This window comes from Corythoichthys intestinalis, chromosome 18, assembly GCF_030265065.1.
Source record: "Corythoichthys intestinalis isolate RoL2023-P3 chromosome 18, ASM3026506v1, whole genome shotgun sequence".
Taxonomy (NCBI): Eukaryota; Metazoa; Chordata; class Actinopteri; order Syngnathiformes; family Syngnathidae; genus Corythoichthys; species Corythoichthys intestinalis.
The window spans coordinates 14,510,909-14,534,253 of NC_080412.1; the positions used below are offsets into that span (position 1 = coordinate 14,510,909).

Sequence of the window (23,345 nt, forward strand, 5' to 3'; positions counted from 1 at the left end):
TCTCTTTGTTGTGCTTCTGGGGGTTAAGATCTCAAGTTATCAAAACGGCTTGTCGGATGTCAAAGACGTGCGTTCTCTCCATGAACTCACACGCACACATTCTGACCCAGTTTCTGTTAAATTGTGTTCATTCTTAGAAAGCAAAAAAAAGAGAAAGATTCCACAACAACTCGCAGAATTACAAATAAATGTTTTTTCAGACTGTATTATTGTCTAGAATGCTCTTTAACGTTTGTACGACAGAAGGAAAAAAGTCTTAAATAGCATTATTATGTGAATTACAATCATATTTTGAGATGATTTGACTATATACAACAATTTGTCAAAGCGCAGATGACGAGAAATTAGTCTTTTAATTTGCCGGTTAGCCTAACCCTATCCAAGTACTTTTCCCCAAAAGCTAAATAAATGGTATGGTTATGACAAATAGCAGTCTTGTGCTAAATGGAATATGAAATAATAAAAATGCATTTATTCAGTACGATATGGCAAAATTACTCCAGAATGGTCAAAACTGTCGACTTCACCTTTACTATCGCACCTCCTGAATGATATTTTATGCCACCGTAGTTAGTCGAGCTTTTGTCATTTCCCTGCACCGGCTTCGGAGAATGTAAACAAATCAAGAGGCGTGACAGCTAGCCGACATGCTAAACTGAACCGAGTGATGTTTCAAAGTCTTCGAAGCGAAAAATCACACATAACTAACCCGGATCATTTCACAAGGCTGCGGGGGTGCCAGTCTCCAGATCTCAAACCCTTAGAAAATCTGTGGAGGGAGTTGAAAGTCCGTGTTGCCCAACGACAGCCCCAAAACATCACTGCTCTAAAGGAGATCTGCATTGGGGAATGGGCCAAAATACCAGCAACAGTGTGTGAAAAACTTGTGAAGAGTTACAGAAAATGTTTGGCCTCCGTTATTGCCAACAAAGGGTACATAACAAAGTACTGAGATGAACTTTTGGTATTGACCAAATACCTATTTTCCACCATGATTTGCAAATATATTCTTTAAAAATCAAACAATGTGATTTTCTGGGTTTTTTTTTTCACATTCTGTCTCTCATGCTTGAGGTTTACCCATGTTGGCAATTACAGGCCTCGCTAATATTTTCAAGTGGGAGAACTTGCACAATTAGTAGTTGACTAAATACGTATTTGCCCCACTGTATATACTGGACTGTCTCAGAAAATTAGAATACACAATATTCTAATTTTTTGAGACAGTCCTGTATGTTTTCCAAGCCTCAGCAGTACTTTCTACCCATATTGTCCTCATTTTCTAAACTAGAGCTGGACTGACTTTGTAACCCAGCTGCGAGGAGCCAGGACACCGACTTTGTTTGGCATGCCAACCTTGTAGTCCTCAAATGACTCTGCATGAGACTACATACTGTATGTGCTGATCGAACTGCTAATCCAACTGGAATTTTCATAGTACTGTATAATATGATGTTGTACTTTACTTTTGTTTGACGGGGCAGTCATGAAATGGGCCAGCAAGAAAAGCTGCTATTATTTCTATTTCCAGTTTTTTAATTGTATTTTCAACCGTGACTTACTGATTTATTTTATGTATCATTTTATTTCAGTTTTTGTATTTTAATGTGATGTGAAGCACTTTGGATTACCTTTTGTTGAATTTTTCAATACAATTACATATGCCTCGTCTTGCCTTTGTTCTCCCCGTATTGAAAAATTGCGTGTATGCTGTATGATGTATATATGATGAAACATTTATCAAATTTGCATTAATGCAAACAGTTACTAGCAGTTTTTTAAATAAATATTTACTCAGTAGGTTGTTAAAAGGCTATCACAAAAGCACTACTAACAATGTTACGCATTGAAACTTGCCATCGACTTGGCTTTAGTATCGCTTTCACCATGTTTTTTTTTTCCTCCTTCTGTGGATTAGGTTATTATAAAATGTGGATTTTCAGATTTGGAAACAAGCGGTTTAAAGGATTTTGAGTAGATTGTGTTGATTTGCCAAGTTTTTTTTCCTTCCCATACTGTAACTATTAACTCCTTGGCTGCCACTGACGGCGATACGTGTCCAATCCATTTGAACTGGGAGGGCTGCAGTGAATGAACGAATATTCAGCCACTGTCAGACCTCCCAGTTCAAATAGATTGGATGCTTACTAGTGACAATTTCATTGAAATTCATAGCAGAAGGATGAGAGGAGCCACATAATTGGACATCTATTATCTTTCAATGGCACTGAAAGAGTTAAAAGACAGCATGGATATGATTAGGATAGAATTGCACCTATTAACGTGACATAATATAAAAATACAATAACATTTATAACTGTCTACGGTTTCTACAGACAAACGTCTTGCCTAGGGATGCTGATGGCAACTGCATTTGAGTCTTTGGGTTTCTTTGGGAAACTTGCTCTCTGGCGCCATCTGTCTGTACTTAATAAACACCTAGCGTGTCAAGGATCAGGGTGTTTGTGATTCACCCCGCTGTGTCAGCAAGAGTCTGGCGCTTTTATATTTAATGGAGACACCTGCTATTAATATACATGTTATATAACAGATGAATACTAGGTAAAGACAAGGTAATATTATTAAAGATTCTTGCAGCAGTTTGAAAACGTTTTCTCACAGCAAAACAGACTGTACTCTTTTTAGAATACTTGGATGTTTTTTTGTTTTGTTTTGTTTTTTCCCCAAAAAAGCTCTGTCTGACAAGTTTTGTGTGCATTGATTGATCTTTTTTATATAAGAATAAAAAAGGTTGTTAGGGGCAAAATCCAAAAGAGAACCTTGCATGGTATGCATTTTTTTTAACGTTTCCAAGTGAATCAGTTCCCCACAATAAAGTGAAAAGCAGCATTGGTACATTTGACCCAATTGTAGAGGGTCATCAGAACAGCAGGGAAGATAGATGAAAGTCATGTACAATGGGGTCATGAGTCTTATTACCTAGAGCCTCGGTTTCCACCATCACAGAGACAGCAAAGAGCAATTCAGTTAACTTCAGCCCTCTGATGTGGACCTTGGCCTAAAGGAGAATGTAGGTTTTTTTTTTTTGTCCCTATTCTTCTTTTGAGGGCGGCCTCTATCAAGAGATAAGTCAGTCACTGCTATGCTGCAGCAACCGATATGAACAGATTGTCACTCCGATTTGGAAACGCGCACAGAGCGAGACAGGAATACAAATGTGTTAGCGCATCTGCAAAAAGAAATGTCATATGAAATGCTGGAGCTCCAAAGACAACATCTGCCATGTTGTTGTGTCAGGTTTTTGGGTCGCTACCTTTTTAACTCAATGGCTGCCATTGATTGTGCTAGATGTCCAATTCATTTTGACCGGGAGGGTCAAATGAACACATCTGCAATTGATTAATATAATTAGCCAGCCCTGAAACAAACAAAAAAAAATAGAAAAAGAGCTCAGATGATCGATGTGTGTACATCAAAAGAACATACCTACAAAATTCCATTCGGATCCGTCCTTTAATAACAGAGGAGTACTGTAATTTCCCGAATATAAGGCGCACCCGTGTATAATGCGCACCCCAAATTTACTTGCAAAATTTAGGAAAAATTATTGTACCCGTTTATAACGCGCACCGTAATTTTAGCACCAATAAATAGAAGAATACAAGAAAACAGAGCTCGTGTAGAGATACAGAAAAGTCATTTTACTAACTGGTGAAACACAGCACAAGCATAGCATATTGGTAGTTCGAAACATTACTATAAATTAACAATATTTACGATAATAATATGATTTGACAACTTCTCAAACTTACCAGAATCTAGGAGAAAACAAAACAGATGTGACTTTTCTTTTAAAGGCTGCTGTATAACTTGCTCGCTTCATCGTGATGAATAAATGTTTCTTCCATGGATTGATACGGTAAAATGAAAGTGAGAACTTAAGTCGGAAAGCCGAGAGAGCTCATCGCTGTCGACACGACTGTAACAATAGGAACTAATATTATGTGGGTTTGAGTTTCCCGAGAGACAGATATAGTTGACACAGATATAGTTTACACACAAGAAGTCTGTGTTGTTACGTTTGTTATGGTCCGGGTTGCGGAGCTGCAATAAAAGCTGACTCAAATGAGTTCAAGAAAATAAATTCTGTGCTTTATGAAGAGTGAAAAAAGCAGAATTTAACACAGACGAAATCATTCGGCCGATCAGAGTGAATCACCGAAACATAATGGTGACGTCACGTACCGTAATGGTCGGCAACGGATCGCCGCATACATTTCTTCAACACAACGTGGCCGTGTCAATAACAAAAAAAAGCGGTTTATATATATATATATATATATATATATATATGTATATATTTCTGTCTCCATCCATGTACCCGTTTATAATGCGCACCATGATTTTACAAGTTGATTTTGAGGGGAAAAAAAGTGCGCGTTATATTCCGGAAATTACGGTACCAATTTTAGTTAGTATTCTCAAGAAGAAAAATAACAAAGTGAGTGAGAACATGAGATCTCCCTCATGGTATCTAAAAAAAAATAATAATGTAATTATAATTAAGACTTGGCATTCACATATGTAGACATCACACTTTGGGTCATGTATGTAATATTGTGGCTTACATGACGCCAAGCTCGCTGGGCCTTTGTGGAATATTTTTTTAGAATGACCAAAACCGTCACTTGCCCTGTAAAATTGGTCATAATCAGCCAGTAATTTCAGTAAAATGACATTTAGAGCCTCATCAAATACACGTCACTTAAAGTAGGACAGTGTTCCTCTAAAAATGGCAATCTCCACCAGTTGTTAAAATAGCTCTCAGTATAGTCTTCTCTGTTCAAAGGTGTTTTGTTAAGCTTTCTCTGCTGCTTATAGAAATCATTTTGGGATTCGTTGCATAAGATCAGAACATTGTGTTTCCATGACAACAGCAGTTTGGTGCGTGTTGCAGTGCCAGTTGTGATCACTGCCCTAAATTTGATGTACATTCCTCACAAAGAAATGTCAACATGTTATCTTCACAAACCCTGCATTGCAAGCAGTAGTAATGCAACAATGTTGTGCACGTTCTAAATCCGCACTGACTTGAATAACATTTACTGTACATATTTTTGACACATTCTGCCTTCATGCAAAAAATAAAAAAACATTATGGTCAAGGTTATAGTTTGAATCTGTGCCCTAGTGTGTCTTGTCCATGTGATTACCCATTGATTTCACTTGTTGTGCCTGCTTCTTGTATATCCACCAATCTGCCCCCTCTCGCATCACCCACCTGTGCCTCATTGTCCTGTTACCCCTTGTCCATATATATGTACAGTATAAGCTCCCTATTTTAGTTCAGCCCTTGTTGCGACATTGTCCATGTCAGCATTTGAGTCTCTCATGTTCCTGTGCCCTCATCCTGCTGTGTTTGAGTTCCATATCAAGTTGTTTGAGCTCAGTTTTGTTTGCCTTAGAGTTTTTGAATCCCGTTGTCGTTTTGTTTTTACTTTGCTTTTGTTGGCTTCAATTAAAACATTTTCGCACCACGCCTTGCGCCTCACCTCCATGCATTTCCCTATGTTTGGGTCCACACCGCCTGCATGCCCGAGAAAAGTTACACATTATACAACATTTCAATAAAATAACATTCATTTAACTCATTGGCTGCCATTGACTTGGCTGAACAGGCAATCTATTTGAAGTGGGAGGTCTGGCCGAGCCACTCCCCCACCTCAAAAGGATTGGAAATCTACCAGTGCTAAACTCATTTGAAGAGTTTTAATTTACCTTTTAAGAGCCACGTGATTCAACTTCTTATCACCATAAAAGGCAGTGAAATACCGTAATTTTTGGATTATAAGGTGCACCTGACTATAAGCCACCACCCACCAAATTTGACACGAAAACAACATTTGTTCATAGATAAGATGCACTGGAGTATAAGCCGCAGCTGTCCTCAGTGTATTATATTTATAAAAAAAGATATTAGCCAGTAACACTTTGACAGCGGCATCATAAGACTGTCGTAAGACAAAATGAACCAACATGAAGCTTTGAACCAATTGGCTGGAAAGCTTAATTGGTTCAAAAAGCTTCATTTGACCATCACTGCTCCCTTGGGGGAGACAGTCAACCTCTGATGCCACCTGCTGTTGTCGTCCAACATACCTCCTAGCATGCAATGCTGCGCTACAGATTCATATTCTGTGCTAATTATTTCTTCAGTTACTGTTCCAGTTGTTTCATTAATTGCTAGTTATGGTATTTGGTAACACTTTATTTGACAGTAGTGCCATAAGACTGTAATAAGACCACCATACTTATGACATGACACTGCCATGAGCATTAATGAAAGCTTCTTACAGATGTCATTTTGTGTCATCCAGCAATTTATCTCACTTTTGAACAGATGTAAAAGATCCGAGCTGGGCATAAATGGCGTTAGTGACATAATTTGCCAATGACATTAAATGACATCTGTCCTAAGCATTCATTAATGCCCATGATAGTGTCATGTCATGATTATGACGGTCGTATGGCAGCCTTATGACGCCACTGTCAAAGTGTTACTGATTAACCCAACTAAATCAACAAATAAGCCGCACTGGACTATAAATCGCAGTATTCAAAATGAGGGAAAAAAGTAGCGGTTTATAGTCAGAAAATTACGGTAGTTAATTTTCAGTGCATCTTTTAGCTCCTAAAAGGTCAAATTGGAGCCAATCAGCAGTATGTGTCCAGGTAGTGACATGTTCCCTCGAATTTAGTTTTCGTGTGGCTATTTGAAGGGGGAAAAAAATAGCATCATGGCCAACATCATAATGCAGCACTGACCCCTTGGCAAGGGCAGACATACATATAAATAATCTGCCACAGGCATCACTCAAGATGGAGTCCAGGCAGCATTGCACTTAGTTCTATCATAGTGCTCCATCTGACCATCCGCGAGATCAACATTCGCCACTTCAGTCATTTGTTCCTAAGGGAATATGAGGCGAGGCCTCTTCCTTGTTGATGTATGGATTTTGAAAAAAAATCCAATAATTGTGGGGATGCCTTGCAAAGCAAAAGACCTAGTCATTTCCAATGGCAAAACCATTTCAAATGTCAAATTTTAAAAAACTGTACTAATTGTTCTACAGTTTTTGCCAAATTTACACTGTATATTTCACAAAATTAAGGCGCGTAAATGTTATTAGTTTTTGCAAAAACGTACAATTCTGCAAAAATCTGACAAAACTTTCCCATACCTTTTCAGTGGCCCCATTCATTTCTAGTGGAACGTTCAAATCCCCCCAAAATGTTTCCGTTCACTCCTATTGATTTTCAACTTAGACTTGAAAAAAAATAAAATAAAATCATTGGTCGTTATTTTGGACACGCAAAAAAAAACTTGCAAACAAACAAATTGCCCCAAATTATACAGGAAGTGACCCCAAATGTACCAGATGTTCATTCATTCGCCCCATTTCCAGTAAGGTCTAAGCACCGTCAATAGCAGCCAATGAGTTCAATGAGTGCCCTAGAAAGTGTAAACATTGTGCAGATAGCCTCCAAAACAACTTGCCTTGTTGATAGATACATGCAACTGTCACAGATAGATTAAAACCAATTAACGTGATAACTTAATTTCTCTTGTGTGACTGTGTAATTCATTTTAATTCTTCTAATTGGTCTGACATGAACAGGCACTGTGTGTTCTCTCGCATGGCTCTAAGAGGTGCTGTCCTTGGTGCTGAAGAGACTTTTGCCTCCGATTACTTGAAAGTGGGCGAGCAGCAGATTCTGCACATGCTGGCATTAAATAGGCATCACTTGCACAAACTACTGAAATCGAGTATGTGAAACAATGTGTATATTGCTGTGATTTGCATTGAATTCATAGCTAAATGATAAATTCAAGCTAAATGATAAAGGTATTGTGCAAATGGAAGCATGCAAACACAGCAGTCAAAATAATTTAGATGAAAATATGTATTTCCAGTTTTATGTCTTGTACCTTAAGTGATTGTGCATATGGACCCACTTTTGCTGTTCAGTCTTTAAATTCTAATTAGAGTATCCAAATGGATAACATTTGTGGGGGATAATAGTTGTTTGTGATATACCATGTTCACTAGAATTATTGATGATATTTTTGGGTCTCCCCTATAGTGTGTCAATATGAGCTCCATCAATTAGTGAATATTTAACCATTTGTAGAGCATTCATTGAACTCAGTGGCTGCCCTTGTACTTGACGTCCGATCTATTTTGACTCGGAAGGGAGAATGAATGTATGTTCATTCAAACAAAATAGAGTGGAATTCTAGCGCTTTCAATTTTACTGAAACTTAAACATTCTTAGCCAGTCCTCACGGTTTAAATGAATTGGACGTCTATCCTGGTCAACGGCAGGCATTGAATTAAATACCATGAAATTTATGAAATTTTGAGTTTAGTTCTGTTTTTATTAATTTTTTTTTGTTTGATTAATATTAGTATATTACTATTATTTTACATTTTAGTATTTTCATATGTCAATGTATTTGTTAACATATGAATAATATACTTTTTAAACTACGTATAATACTGATTATTAATTTAAAAATTGAAACAGGGCAGCAGCTACTGATTATTTTAGTAGTCGATTAATCATTGAACCAGTGTGTTCGAGTAATCGGATAAGGAAAATAAAAAAATGAAAGTACCTGAGCTGAGCCTCAAATGGTATAAAAGAAATTACCGTATCGGCCCAAATATCAGACGGCCCTGATTATAAGACGACCCCCTCTTTTTCAGACTCAAGTTTGAAAAAAGACTTTTTCAACACCAATTAATTTTTATACAGAAAATAATTACAGTACATCTGAAACAAATGATTATAACAAGATTATAACAATACATTTTAGAGAAGAAGCATTTTACTTTGCCTCATTCAAATCTTAATATCTGAACATTTAAATATGTAAACTAAAGTGCAGTCACATTCGTAAATGAATGGCTTCTGGTTTTTGAAATGTAAATAAACCAATCTATTGTGATAAAACAACAAAATTGCAATGAATGCATTAATAAAGAGCATATGACATGAGAAAAAAAGTCTTAAATGGCATTATTATGTGAATTAGAATCATATTTTGGGACGATTCGACTATATACAACAATTTAGCAAAGCACAGATGATGAGAAATTAGTCTTTTAATCTGCCATTAGCCACGCCTACCATTATAGGGCTTTAGCGTCCCCATCAGGTGGATGACATCAGCAGTAGACTGGGCTCATCGGTTTTACTATTCAGCCCATTGAGGGGGAATTATTCAGAACGAGGAAAACGCGACGAAGAGAGCCGCAAAATGTCATTGTTTCAGTCTCTCTACTCCAATATTTTTACAGGATATTCTTTTTATCCAAGTATTTTTCCCCAATAGCTATATAAATGGCTTGAGAAGGACCAGTCAGCCCGTCGAGGGGGAACTATTCACAACGAGGAAAACACGACGAAGAGTGCAGCAAAATGTCATTGTTTCTGTCTCTTTACTTCAATATTTTTACAGGATATTTTTTATCCAAGTATTTTCCCCAATAGCTATATAAATCGCTTGAGAAGGACCAGTCAGCCCGTCGAGGGGGAACTATTCACAACGAGGAAAACGCGACGAAGAGAGCGGCAAAATGTTATTGTTTCTGTCTCTTTACTTCAATATTTTTACAGGATATTCGTTTTATCCAAGTATTTTCCCCAATAGCTATATAAATGGCTTGAGAAGGACCAGTCAGCCCGTCGAGGGGGAACTATTCACAACGAGGAAAACGCGACGAAGAGAGCGGCAAAATGTCATTGTTTCTGTCTCTTTACTTCGATATTTTTACAGGATATTCTTTATATCCAAGTATTTTCCCCAATTGCTAAATAAATGGCATGGTCATGACAAATAACAGTCTTGTGCTGAATGGAATATGAAATAATAAAAATGCATTTATTCAGGACGACATGGCAAAATTACTCCATAATGGTCAAAACTGTCGACTTCACCTTTACTGTCGCACCTCCCGAACGATATTTTATGACACCTAAATCGGACATAAGTCATTTCCCTTCCCCGGCTTCGGAGAATGAAAACAAACCAGAAGGCGTGACAGCTAGCCGACATGCTAACCAGAACCGAGTGATGTTTCAAAGTCTTCGAAGCGGAAAATCACACATAACTATCCTGGATTATTTGACATGACGACCCGGTTGTCGATTGCCTTCGCGGATCGGCAAACCGCCCGGCGGTGAGCAATTTACAGTTCGTTCCCTGTAGGAGGGTGGCTGGAGTTGTTGTGCAGCTAACGTGCTGCTGCTAATGAGCATTAGGAGAGCTTTTTACATGCCTATCAATGATCAAACGTAAGTAGTCCTTCATTTAAAGAAAGTTTGTAGTGTTTACTTTGTAATCGCTGTATTCGTATTTGACATAATACAAAACAAGATGTTTACTCACTTCCTCCTAAGTCCAATGGTCCCACAGTAAATATCCACGGTGAATGGGAACCTTCTGAAACTCCAAAAAGGCGCATACACCTCTCCCTCATACAGAATGATTTTTCTGCAGCCGTTTGGCTGGCGTGATGCGAAAAATAAACGTATTAATCCGCAAAATCAGCTGAATCCTTCGTCCTCATACACAACAGTACACTGCAGTGTGAAGAGGACGTCTTCTACCTACACGTCACAGCGCCCTCCTCCTCAATGCAAGACCGAAGCCGGAAGTCACTCATTTTCATGGCGCGGGATTCAAAAAACTAAATAAAAATAGCGATCGCTTCCACACACATCCAAGCGGCCCATATCATTCAGGGGCATAAAATACCGCGTGTATTATGAAATAAACATGCTTTTTCGTGTCACAGGCACTTTAACCATCAAAGTGAAATCTAACTGTAACTGTAGTCTTGAAACAAATCTGAATAAGGAAAAACATTGCAATAAGATAATGCAAACTGGTTAAACTTTAGAGTAGCTGAGATCTGTCATGAGTCATGACAGAACATCACTTCAATGATATCTGGCGCCATATAGCGTCGTGAATAGGTATAATGTCTAGACCGCGAATATAAGACGACCCCCACTTTTTCAGTCTTATTTCAATGCAAAAAACACCGTCTTATATTCAGGCTAATACGGTAATAAATGAGGAACCAAGTACAACAAAAGAACAATTGGCTAACTTACATAGCAAAAGTCCGCTAGTTTAAATGCTATAAGATGCTAACGTTTTTTTCTTTTACAATGCTTTTAACAAATGGTTGAAACACATATTCCCACAAAAAAACGGCAAAATACACCTATAAACTAAATTAAAAATGCATTAAAAAACATTAGCTCAAACAAAAACTGAGCTTATGTTGGTCTTCACAGGGAGCAGCTGGATTCAGCCATGTGAAATAAGTTATGTCATATTCACTGCTGCCACTAGATGCAAACACCTTCAAAACAAACCATTAAAACCCCACTTTAATTAAACAAATACTCGAAGCAGCAAAATTTAATTTGAATCTTTTTTCTAATTCGAATTACTCGAGTTAATTAATCGTTGAAGCACTAAATTGTAATATTATTATAATTGTGACCTTACATGACTCAAAATGTGATGTTAACATATGGGGTCTTAGTTAATTTATTATGATTTTTAGGGTATTAGATAAATAGTCATTTGCCCTATATTAACTCATTGCCTGCCACAAACGCTAGACCAGTAGTTCTTAACCTGGGTTCGCTCAAACTCCAGGCGTTCGGTTAGTAAGTCTTAGGGGTTCGGCGAAGGTAATGAAACGAAGAGCCTGACGCTTATTAAATCTAGGCAAAGTGGCTTTTTAGACATGGTTTTGGACTGGTTTGCTCTCAATTTACAGGCTTAATAATTATTATAATAATACATTTTATTTGAAGGCGCCTTCTGGCACTCAAGGTTGCCGTGCAATCACTGAAAAAAAACATTTAAACAAATTCAAGATTGAAAACAGTAAAAATAATAACGCATAGAACATTTAGGGCAAATTTTAAATACTACAGAGATGTATTAACAATAAAAAAAAATACTAATAGATAAAAAATAAGTGGTGGTGGTGGTGGTGGTATACTTGTATAGCGCTTTTCCACATTTAAAGGCACTCAAAGCGCTTTACACTATCTAGCAGAAAACTAAGACACAAAGAAATTAGTAATAATTATAATAATTATAAGTAATTAATAAGTAATAATTACTATTGACAGGTGAGTCTGAACAGGTGATTTTTGAGTTAGGATTGAAAAAAGTGGAAACCATCAATCCATTTCTTTTAACTGCTAGTCCTCGATCTGATGGGAGGAGGAACTGGTTTGCTTAGTGGAAGGTTGACTCGCACTTGATATGAGGGGAATACAACAGCATGGTCTCAAATTTTAACCTGTTTTTAATTTTGAAGAATTTTGAACAGGGATTTGCAAAATTATTAGCTTGCTAGCTTAGATATATCAGTTTTTAATTTGGGGGGGGGGGGGGGGGGGGACAAAAACTTTATTATCTAATTCCGAAGGGTTCGGTTCATCCACATGTGAAACTTGTGGGTACGGTACCTTTAGCAAGGTTAAGAACCACTGCGCTAGACACTGAAAGACGAGCATTGGCAGCCAAGCTCCCATTTTAAACCAATTGGACATCTATTGTTGTCAATGGCAAGCAATGAGTTTATACAGCTCATTCATTAGTGGTGTAACGCCTTTGCTGCTTAATTAGGTTGCTCAAGAAATGAACATCCGGCCTGTCTCGGTATATGTTAAAGCATATATCGTTTTTCACCCTGAGGCAACGTGATACTTCTGCTTTCTGGGGTCCACCACGGGCGTCTCCAATGCGATGATGTGACCTGACAGTCTGGGGTCTACCACTGACAGTGATCCATGCGGAGGGAAGGTTGTGATTGTCAGTGCAATGTTTTCTCCCTGCTGCGCCTTGCCCAAATGATCGTCGACTCATGCGCCACAGAATCGCTACCGGCAAATGAAACATCCTCCAATGCAGACAATGGGAGGCAAACAAACATAAGCCGGTGTCTGCACCACTTTCGATTCATGACGCTAATTATGCATTCGGACAACATCCCATATTGGCAAGCGATGGCGTTAAACCTTGCGCGACGCCCAAACTGTAAAATATTGTACAGTATTTCATTGCAGCTTTCGTAGGCAAGCATTACACAGAATCGACATAACATTGGCTCTTGAGGAGGAGAGAGATAAAGGAGGGGGGGCGAAAACCTGAGTCTGGGTGCGCGCAAGGGTGGGATAGAGCACTGCTGAGGTTAAGTCATCCCTATTTATTACCTTGTATTCTGGTTTTGCCTTTCAAAGTAAAACTTGACGTGGCGATTTTGTTGTCCTGCTTGAAAATCCGACTGTGGAGCAATACTCAGTGCAGCAAGTTTGATTAAGCAACATATAAACTCGTTTCATTGTTTGTTTGTTTACTTAATGATCATTTAAAAAAGGAACAGAAAACAAAACATTCATAATTATCAATGACTCAATGGCAGCGATTGACAGCAATAGACGTCCACTCCATTTTAACTGGGATATTAGGCAGCGATCATGGATCAGGTTATCGATACACTCTCATCAAGAATCGATCAATTTTTTAAAAGGTTTCACTTTTAACAAAGGAAAAAACAGGTTTCTACCGACATTTTCCACTACAAAAGTGATTATGTGAAGAAAGACAGTGATTTTTTTTTACATGAATGTGGCAATTATCTGAAACCCTGCATACTCATTTGAGGACTTTAGATTTCAAATGGCAAAAAGAAATGAAAAATGAATTGTAAAAAAAAAAAAAAATCTCCAGTCTCAGGAGAATAAATATTGTTGCTGTGAATAAGACTGTTGCAAATGTGCAAAAAATAAATGTGTATTTTTCCATTCTGAAACACTTCTAATAATTGTATTATACAATATCATAGATTCCAGATTTGCTGACAATTTTATCAATGTATCAATAATTGCTGTATCACCTTGTTGTTGAACCCATTCTCATTATAAGCAATGCTTAAGAAAAGTTCAAGTTTTTGACTCATAGAATTCTTTTTTTTTTTTTTTTTTTGTTCTCGAATTTTAAACCTGTTTTTGGACAGAGCAAAAATTCTCTCAATTCCAATTATGGAGTCCACAAACACGTCCCTCAACGGATGTTATTTTATTTTGAAGAGGCGCTAGGGGATATTACGGCCAGTTTGACAGATATCGCGGCTTCAGTGGCGAGGAAACACACCCGTCAGCAGCGCGCATTGGAGACGAAAAAAAAACGCATCACGGACAAAGGAAAGGAAATATGGGCGAGCTGGAGAGAATTTGCCATCACCGAGTCCAACAATGGATGAGCGACGTGCGTTTCATTCAGCCGGGGTCCATTTAGGCCACCTTAATGAGGTGCTGGGACGCATGGTACTGCAAGCTAAAAAGGCGGAAGGCTGCGTTTAATCCGTCTGCGGATCCTCGGAGTTTGCGATGGCTGTTGCTGGGATACGCAACCGGCTCGGAAGCAATGTGCCTTTCTATTATTTTGTGATATTCTCCTTATTTTGTGGCCTTTCATTTGGACAGTTGAGCTACTCTGTATCGGAAGAACTGGAAAATGGGGCAGTGGTCGGTGATCTGGCGCATGACTTGGGGCTGGATATTCGAAAGCTGGCCAGCCGAAAAATCAAGGTAACCTCCAGCAGCAGCAGTAAACGCTACGTGATTGTCAACCCTAAAAATGGCAAATTGCTAGTTAATGAAAGAATCGACAGGGAGGCGCTGTGTGATTTATCCAGCAGCTGCCTCATCAATCTCGAGGTCCTCCTCGAAAATCCGACTGAGGTGCATCACGTCGAGGTGCTGATAGTGGATGTCAATGATAATGCACCACAGTTCCCCAGGGACGAGTACCAAGTTGAGATAACAGAATCTGCGTTACCAGGGTCTCGGTATCCAATCGAAAACGCCCAGGATCCGGACATTGGCTCTAATACAGTTCGCTTGTATCAGTTGAGCACAAATGACCATTTTGCGCTGGTGTCCAACAAACCCTCCTTAAACACAAAGCACATTGAGCTGGTGCTCAAAAAGCCCCTTGATCGGGAGCAAACGCCTTACCACCAGTTAATTTTAAGTGCTGTCGATGGCGGGACACCTGAGAAAACGGGCACGGCGATCATTAACGTACGTGTCCTGGACTCAAATGACAACGTTCCCATGTTCGACAACTCGGTGTACAAGGTGAAACTGTTAGAGAATTCGCCCAAAAACACCCTGGTGATTAAATTGAATGCTACCGATCTGGACGAGGGCACAAATGGGGAAGTCTACTACTCTTTTAGCAGCTACACCCCTGAAAGAGTGAGGCAGATGTTTAGCATGGACACAAATACAGGAGAAATAAGAGTAAGCAGTAACGTCGATTACGAAGAGACCAATTCCTATGAGATGTACATCCAAGCGATGGACAAAGGCCCCGGAGCGGTGGCAGCACACTGTAAGGTGGTGGTAGAGGTAGTGGATGTGAATGACAACGTCCCTCAGATTGTGTTGTCATCCCTGTCAAGCCCAGTGAGGGAGGACGCCCGCGCTGACACGGTCGTGGCCCTCATTAGCGTCACCGATCGGGACTCCGGCGCCAACAAGCAGGTGACTTTAGAGATCCCGGCTGGCCTTCCTTTCAAGATTAAATCCTTCCGAAACTACTACACCCTGGTTACCTCAGCGTTCCTTGACCGCGAGACCACCGATGCCTACAATGTCACTCTGAGTGCCACGGACGGAGGAAACCCACCCCTCTCCTCTCAGAAGACCATCCAGGTGGACGTGGCCGACGTCAATGACAACCCGCCGCGATTTGAGCAGACGTCCTATACTGTTTATGTGACTGAGAACAACGCCCCTGGGGCCTCTTTGTGTACGGTGAAAGCTCAAGACGCAGACATCAAAGAGAACGCGCGCATCACCTATACTGTGCTCAACGACAATAACCACGGCATCCCTGTCACTTCCTACGTGTCCGTGAAGGCCGATACCGGGGAGGCGTACGCCCTGCGAGCCTTCGACTATGAGTCACTTCGAGAGTTTCACTTCCAGGTCAAAGCCCAAGACGGAGGAATTCCTCCGCTTAGTCGCGTCGCCACTGTCTACATTTACATCATGGATCAGAATGACCACGCGCCGCTCATTGTCAACCCTCCGGGTAATGGCACACGCTCCTTGGAGACGGTTCAAAAGAACGCTGACCCCGGCGCCTTGGTGACCAAAGTGGTGGCGTACGATGCCGACGCTGGTCCGAACGCCTGGCTGGTGTATGTGCTTGAGACCTCCACGGACATGGACTTGTTCAAGGTGCACGAACACACTGGCGAGATCCGAACCACCCGGAGGATCCTGGAGGACAACTCCACCTCCTTCGCTCTGACTGTCTTGGTGAAGGACCACGGACAGCCTGCCCTCTCCTCCACCGCCACCATCAATGTGGCTGTCATGGAGGTGCCCCCCAAGGTTGTGCCGGATCCCAAGAGAATCATCAGACCCCACAGCACCTTGCTTTTCTCTAACGTGACCCTGTACTTGATTGTCGCTTTGAGCGCCACCACCTTTGTTTTCCTGGTCACCGTGGTGGTTCTGGCCATTGTGCGCTGTCATGCCTATTGCACGCAACCTGGATCCTGCTCCCCGTGCTGCGGGTCGCAGAAACCCCCTCCAGATGGCGGGAATAGCAGCGTGAGCGCCGGCGGTGGCGGGGCTGGTGGCGGACTTGCAGGGCAACCTAACAACAACGTGGTACTCCGGAGGGACCTTAAAGTTGAGCCTCACTACATTGAAGTGCGAGGGAACGGCTCGCTAACAAAGACTTACTGCTACAAGACCTGCTTGACTGCCACCTCTGGCAGTGACACCTTCATGTTCTACAACACGGGAAGGCCCATCAGCGGCACCTGGGGCAGCGGCGCTGATCGATTCTTCACGAGTGGAAGCGGATTTGTACGAAGGTTGAGCATGCCGGATGCCTCACTTCAAATATGTCCAGAGGTATGTCTTAAACATATATTTAGATGTAAATACATACTGTAGCTGTATCCGTTTCATTCCCTTAAAGTTTAACCCTTTATAGGGCACTCATTCTAACTCATTGGCTGCCATTTACGGCACTAGACAATGACAATGAAACATGAGCCAGGCCTCCCACTTTGAATAAAATTGATGTCTATCCTTGTCAATGGTAGGCAATTAGTTAATAGTAAATATTCCCATTTTTTATATTACCCCCCCCCCCAAAAAAAAAAAAAAAATTTTAATAGCTTAAATATGTTTGAATAAAAGAATAATTAAAAATTTGATTTGGTGTTAATGATAAGTATTCTCTTATTTACAGTATTTGCATTTTTGAACATTTTCCTAAATTAAAAAAAAAAAAAAAAGGAAAATAATATTTTCTTATTTATGTATTTCATGTAAAAAAAAAAAAAAAAAAAAAAAACGGCTAAAATAAATTCTATGTATATACTGCAATGAAAAAGTTTCTTCATTTTTTACTTTTTTTTCCTAAATGGTATTGTATTTAGTATACATCAACTTTAGAGTATTATTGGGGGCCATAATTCAAGTGTAATACTGTTTTTATTCATTTTAATTTTCTTTTTATTAACATTTCATTAATTTATAATGTATTCATTTGAACATTTATGAAAAATAATGACTACAACTACTACTACCAACATTAGCATTTGCTATACAAGTGTAACCTACATGACCCAAAATGTTTTTTTTTTTGTTTTTTTTTTTAATTTTTTTTATTACCCAAATCAGTTACATTGCCTATAAAGTTTTTAAAGTTTTTTTTTTTTTTTTAAATACCAAAAATAGTCATTTGCCCTATAAAGTGTTAAACATTTTTTTCTGGTCTATTTTGAGTTATTTTAGATGGTTACTATCACTTTCTCCATTTGAAACACATTTATGTTGCTCCCCTTCCGGCATGGAATGCAACAACAGAATCAGTGCTGGGCTTCATTCTCTCTGGTTGAGTTTGCCCCTTATAACGTGCAGTCTCTCAGCCTAGCCCTGCTCAGCACTCACATTGCATTAATGTCAGTCCTGATGCTTTTTTTTCATCCCCGTGTGATTTCTGATGATTCAGAGATTTGTGTCTCCATTCGACGTTGTCATCACATCCACTCTCGGAGTGGGTCATGTTGTCTTTACCTCTTTGCTCTTAATATCTGACCAAGTGGGCGAAGTGTGCATGTGTGTGAGGGAATGAGACAAAGACTTTACAGTTGGGTTGGTGCAATTGATTGACTGGGCAAAAGTTACTATAAGACTAGTTGTCGAGCAAAATTAAGATCAGACCTTCTGGCTTGGCTAATTTGCATTTAAAATGATGTAACAGGGATTTTTTTTTTAGATTACATTTTCATTTCACATGATAGGTACGATTTTTAACATTTTCTGTCACTGAAAGTAAACCGTTAGATATATTTAAATTAAATTTTAGCGATTAATCTAGCAATAGATTAATATGATTATAACTCATTTGCTGCGTCTGCAATTTATCTCAATTAATTGTGATTAAAGATAGGGTGAGAAGCTCGGTCATCTGGGAGGGACTCAGGGTCGAGCCGCTACTCCTCCGTGTTGGAAGGAGCCAGCTGAGATGGCTTGGGCATCTGGTTCGGATGCCTCCTGGATGCCTCCCTGGAGAGGTGTTCCAGGCACCCCGGGGACAACCCAGGACACGCTGGAGAGACTTTGTCTCTCGGCTGGCCTGAGAACGTATTGGAATCCTGCCGGAGGAGTGGTTGAAGTGGCTGGGGAGAGGGAAGTCTGGGCTTCCCTGCTAAAGCTGCTACCCCCGTGACACTTCCCCAGATTAAGTGGTAAATAATGGATGGATTAATTGTGATTAATCTAGCAATGGATGAATAGAATATTTTTTATAAAACTTTTAAACAAAGCTTGTAACAGATTTACTTGAGTCAAAAAAATGGACACAAACCATTAACTCATTCACTGCCTTTGATGGTGATGAATGTTCATTCGCCCTCTCCTAGTGAAAATGGATTGGACGCCTAGCACCGTCAATGGCAGCCAATGAGTTTAAAAGAGCAAACTGTGGGGTAATTTAAAGCAACACTAGGTAACTTTTCAACCTTATCCTTTCACCGGCGCAAATTAACTTTGAGGAGGGTGGCAGGAACCCTGCCAGACAAAAAAACTACAAACGTGCTGACTGCTTTACAGCATACGTCACTTCTCCCTTTCCCCATTCATTATAAAGACGGAAGTTGATGTGAATGGTTTTGCGTGGATTTTGCAAAGGTGGCAGAGCAAGAAAAGAGATGTCCGTGGAGAAAAAAAATGGGAGGCTACCAGGATACCCAATAATAAATATTGGCTCGGCTTTCACTCGCTGGCGTGACACCCCCCCTCAACAGAACTTAGTCAAACTAAGCCACACAGTTGCTAACCGTCATATGCTATTGTTTACTAGAGGTGGGAATCTTTGGGTACCTAACGATTCGATTACTATTACGATTCAGAGGCTCCGATTCGATTATAAATCGATTATTGATGTCACCCCCATTTTAACGTTTTGTACATTAGTTCCAAAATAGTTTAAAAATCCTCATAGGCTAAACCAAACTAATATTTAAGTATCAAGTTAACAGTTAAAAACATTAAATAAAATACTCAAGTCCCCATTCTGTATCAGCAGCTTTAAGCTGCATTCAATTAATTTAATGATGTGACCCAACCGTTAAAGTTGATAAAATTGCTCCCGCTATTCCATAATTTCCCTTCTGTCTACTTACATTATGTTGTGGTGACCCTTTAGTATGACATAATTCACCCACAGAACTTGTGTGGGAGATGCTGTACATTTGGCCGAGCGCGTTACCGGCTACGTCACAGTCATGTGACAGAGACACTTAAGAGCCGTGCGCGTTCCGGCTGAGTTCAGAGTTCACAAAGAGTTAGCAGTTGCATGACCGGCCGGACACAGCAACACATTTACTCGACAACAGGCCATCGAGACTCATAGCATCCATCCGCTACAATGCCAAAGTTTTAAAACTGTTTCATTGTTTAAAGATGGATTCAAGTCAAGATTTTGCTGATTTAGGAGTATTTCAGATAAAAAGTTTATTAGGTTCGCTACAACAGAGCCTTCTAGAGAAGTCTGCTGCTTTAAGATGGCGGCTGTTTACAACGCGGCAACTACTAAACGGCAAGCCTGTAGTTCGCATCTAGTTCTTTTTATATGTTCTAACACCGCAGTCGTCTGTCATTTAGCATCTAGTCCTGCATATATGTGATATCTACTATAGCCGTATGTGGCCTTATGTTTGTAGCAACTAGAAACTGGGCGTTGTTCGAACCAGCTGTCGGCCGCAGTCAGGTATTTTTGTTCTTTTATCTAGCGGCATGAGTTGAACATGATATTTGCTCTCGGTCCGTTCCTCATTGCGTCCTGAAGACCGTGCTGACTGTGTTTTAGTTCTGCTTTACCTGCTATAAATCAATAATCGGAATTTGGATGTTTGTGAATCATTCTCGAATCTTCCATGGCCGAATCGCGAATAATCTAAGAATCGGAAATTTCGCACGCCTCTATTGTTTACCCACAACTGGATTCATTACCTTATTACTATTCATCCTTCACACAGCCACTGGAAACGGAAATGTCATTTAATCCATCTGCAGGCGACAGGGGGATTATGATTTTAGGACACTGTGCAGGTGTGCGCTGGTCCTCATGGGAAAAGCAGTCTTCCTAATGGCAAAACACTACCGCTTTTATCCATTTAGGTATTCAAGCTTGAGAATTTCCAGTTCCAATGAAGCAGTGTTACAGTTCCATCTCTTCACCATTTGTGACACATTGAGGAAATGTTTACTGAGTCAAGCGCAGCAAAGGAAATTTGATTAACCTTCAGCCTCTCTTGCTCAGCCCTGCAAATTAGATTTAGTAAAAGAGGCAGTGTCCATGAGCACAAAAATACTCCCCTATGTATTGTACCGATGGAACATTATGCACCATCTTTATCTGGGACACTTGCTACTGCCTGAGCAGGGTTGGATAGTGTTGGTCTTTTTCAAGTCCAATGTTGCAACACCCTTGTCTCGTAGTAGTGTTCAGTCATGCATGTGTAAAGTAGTAGTTACTCACATTGAAAATTATTATGAAAGGGCCAAATAAGATTAATGAGCATGAATAATGAAGCTCATTAAAATATTCTTCATGGAACTTAAAGGCATATCCGTCTAAAAAAATGTACATGGTTGCTTAAATGACGGATAAATTAGATTTTTTTCCCCCCTCAAAATATTAAGCCCAAAATATGAACTGTTATTTAAATTTGAATTGAAGCATATCAAATGAAACATTATTATTATTGAAATCTGTGGACATATGTGGACATCACATTTTGGGACATGTAGAGCATACCAAATGTTTATATTGTGGCCTACATGACTCAAAATGTAATGTCCACGTATGTACACGCCAAGTCCTAATGAAGTTGTTTATTTATTGACCAAAAACAGTCACAAGCCTTTTTTTCATCTACAATCATAAAAGTTACAGGGAAAATGTTGTTATTTATGTCAGCATATGTACATGACTACGTACTTTACTTACATTTGTCAGATCTCCGTGTATGACATAATAGTTTGCTGAAGCCATCTATTGAAATCAGAAGCAAAGGGTGTGGTTGCAGAGGCAACGAAGGCACTTGTGTATTAGTTTTATGGCCAATAATTTACCACAAGTCTGCTGGGAAGCATTACTGTATTCACCAACCTGAAAAACTAGAGCATGTCTGTCTTTCATTTGCAGCGCTTTAGAGGGAAAGACTAAAGCCCCAAAAGTCAATCATGAACCTAATTTAGCACATGCATGTGCATTATGTGCCTTCAGATATCAATATGTATGCTAGTGTGTGCGTGCGTGCTTGTCTTGTGTAAGCTCTGATCACATTCAGAGCAGGGATGTGTATCATTATTAATTGATGAGGCTGTAGCTTGGTCCGGCTCTGCACTTGAATGTGATTGAACTAAACTCTTTGCTGTTATCTCTCTCTCTCTCTCTCTCTCTCTCTCTCTCTCTCTCTCTCTCTCTCTCTCTCTCTCTCTCTCTCTCTCTCTCTCTCTCTCTCTCCCCCTCCCATCTGCTTTCCCACTCACCTTTTGCACGCTCAGCCAAAAGCCCCAAACGCTGACTGGCGATATTCTGCATCTTTGAGGGCTGGGGTGCAGAGGTAAGTAACTATTTTGCAACTTACAGTCACATTATATGATGTTTTATTATACATTACATTCTTTGAATAAGTACAATAGAACGTTTCAAAGTTACTACAAATTCAGCCTTGCAGAGCCTGAAATATAGTACAATTCTGCAAACCGGAATTTGCCACTGCAAGGATGAAATAGATGACATGGATATGTGGACATCTTATTATAACCAGATGAAAAACTATCTGAACATTTTGGAATTTCTCACATTTCTACATAAAATCACCATCAAATGTGATCTGATCTTTGTCAAAATCAGACATGAAAAAAAGCGTTTCCTGCTTAAACTAACCCCCCCCAAACATTTATAGGTTTTCATATTTTAAGGAGGATAGTATGTAAACAATGACAGGAGGGGGGAAAATAAGTAAGTGAACCATCACATTTAATGTTTTGTGCCCCCCACCCCACCCCCGTGGTAGCAATAACTTCAACCAGACGCTTCCTGTAGCTGCAGATCAGTCTGGCACATCGATCAGGACTAATCTTGGCCCATTCTTCTCTACAAGATTGCTGTAGTTCAGTCAGATTCCTGGGATGTCTGGCATGAATCGCTGTCTTTAGGTCATGCCTCAGCATCTCAATGGGGTTGAAGTCTGGACTTTAACTTGGCCACTCCAGAACGTGTATTTTGTTCTTCAGAAATCATTCTGAAGTTGATTTACTTCTGTGTTTTGGATCATTGTCTTGTTGCAGCATCCATCTTCTTTTAAGCTTCAACTATATGACAGACGGCCTCAGGTTTTCTACAAAACATCCTGATAAACCTTTGAATTCATTCTTCCATTAATGATTGCAAGTTGTCCAGGTCCTGAGGCATCAAAACAGCCCCAAATCATGCTTTACGGTGGGGATGAGGTGTTGATGTTGGTGAGCTGGTCCATTTTTCCTCCACACATGATGTTGTGTGTTACTCTCAAACAATCCAACTTTGGATTCATTAGTCCACAAAGTATTTTGACAAAACGTGTCTGGAATGTCAAAGTGCTTTTGCGAACATTAAATGAGCAATTAAATGAACAATGTTTTTTTTTAGACAGCAGTGGCTTCCTCTGTGGAGTCCTCCCATGAACACC

General features: G+C 39.8%; 1 protein-coding gene across 1 annotated transcript in view; it reads left to right on the top strand.

Moving 5' to 3' along the window:
- Positions 1-14,198: 14,198 nt before the first annotated feature.
- The window catches only part of LOC130906577 (protocadherin alpha-C2-like), a 42,929-nt gene continuing 33,782 nt past the window's right edge, over positions 14,199-23,345 (top strand). Inside the window, exons 1-2 of the mRNA XM_057821043.1 lie at positions 14,199-17,004; positions 22,177-22,235. Of these exons, the coding sequence (XP_057677026.1) occupies positions 14,455-17,004; positions 22,177-22,235 (2,609 nt within the window). The 5' untranslated portion in view covers positions 14,199-14,454. The remainder of the gene's footprint in view (positions 17,005-22,176; positions 22,236-23,345) is intronic.